The sequence below is a fragment of the Chaetura pelagica genome, unplaced genomic scaffold (assembly GCF_000747805.2).
Source record: "Chaetura pelagica isolate M959 unplaced genomic scaffold, ChaPel_1.0 scaffold731, whole genome shotgun sequence".
Taxonomy (NCBI): Eukaryota; Metazoa; Chordata; class Aves; order Apodiformes; family Apodidae; genus Chaetura; species Chaetura pelagica.
The window spans coordinates 221418-222643 of record NW_009952155.1 but is presented as its reverse complement, the minus strand read 5'-3'; the positions used below and the strand labels follow the sequence as shown (position 1 = coordinate 222643).

Here is a 1226-nt window from a genome sequence, read left to right as displayed (position 1 = left end):
GGGGGGAAGGGAACCAGGGGGGGCTACAAGGGGGTAAAGATCTGGGGGTGCTTTGCAGGCAACTCAGCCCCAAAAGCAGAACCTGAAGCAACAAGATGAAGTGTCTCTGGTTTGAAGCAGAAGCTGAACCAGCCCCAGCCCAGCCAAGGGGACAACAGGACATCCCAGGGTCACCTGCTCCTGGGGTGTCCCCACACCCCCCCCCAAAGGGACCAGAGCTCCCAGCCCAGACACCCACAGCTCAGCTCCAAGTTGCACCCACATGGGAAGTCACCCTTGCCCAGCAAATGCCTTGCTCATGATTTGGCTCCACCTCTAATTAACCCGCAGGTTAATTAAGGCCACCCAACCCGGGGACTCACCTGGGCAGCCTGGGGGTACAGGACACGGGGGGGTCCCCACTCCCTGCTGAGCCTCCTCTGGTACTGGTGGCACCTGGGGATGTACAAGCAGCTCACGTCGCCCAGCTCGGGGTAGATCATCTGCAAACCCCCCCTGGGAGGGTGGAAAAGGGAGAGGAAAATGGTCTTGGGGACAGAACACACCAGGTAGGGGAGAACTGGTGGAACTGGTGGCACCTCCCAAGGCAGGTTGGGGCTGTGCTTGCCCTGCCAGGTGGGACATGGAGGGTGCAACCCACTCCCGTGCTGTGTCACCACCCAGGGGTCTCCTCCCTCCCCCAGGAAGCAGCAAGGCTTGAAATAAGTCATTTTCCACCTTCCTTCACCATGATGGGCCTCATTTATCTGAGGCTTGGGGAGGAAAATGCCCCCCCTGGTCCTCCCTGGCCTTGGAGAAGCCACTTGAGCTCTTGGTTCCCACCCTGTGCTATCAAAGCAGGGACCAGTCCCCTCTGTGTTTGGGGCACTGAGAGTTAAAACCACAGCTCTGCTGGTGGGACTTGATGACCCTGAAGGTCGTTTCCAACCTTCAGGATCCTATGGGATTCTCCAGGTCCTGCTCCCCCATGAAGCACTTTCTCCTTCTGGATGATCAGACTGAGAAAGGGGCCACAGGAACAAGGTGGGCAGGTCCCCACCAGGTGAGTCCAGCAAGTCCCAAGGCCACCCCTGGGGGTGAGAACACTGGATCCAGGTCCACTTTGGGGCTGCTGAGCTTGGGGACCTGGCTGGTGGCACAGCCTGGCTGCAGCTCCAACCTCCCCAGCCTTCCTCCTCTGCCCCACACATCAAGCATCAGGGGGGCTGGGGAGGGGGGCCTGGAGG

General features: G+C 60.0%; 1 protein-coding gene across 1 annotated transcript in view; it reads right to left on the bottom strand.

The window, feature by feature from the left end:
• Nucleotides 1–1226, bottom strand: part of PEBP4 (phosphatidylethanolamine-binding protein 4) — a gene marked incomplete at its 3' end in the record, with an annotated part of 34420 nt that overhangs the window by 31716 nt on the left and 1478 nt on the right. Inside the window, exon 2 of the mRNA XM_010007171.1 lies at nt 363–498. Within this exon, the coding sequence (XP_010005473.1) occupies nt 363–498 (136 nt within the window). The remainder of the gene's footprint in view (nt 1–362; nt 499–1226) is intronic.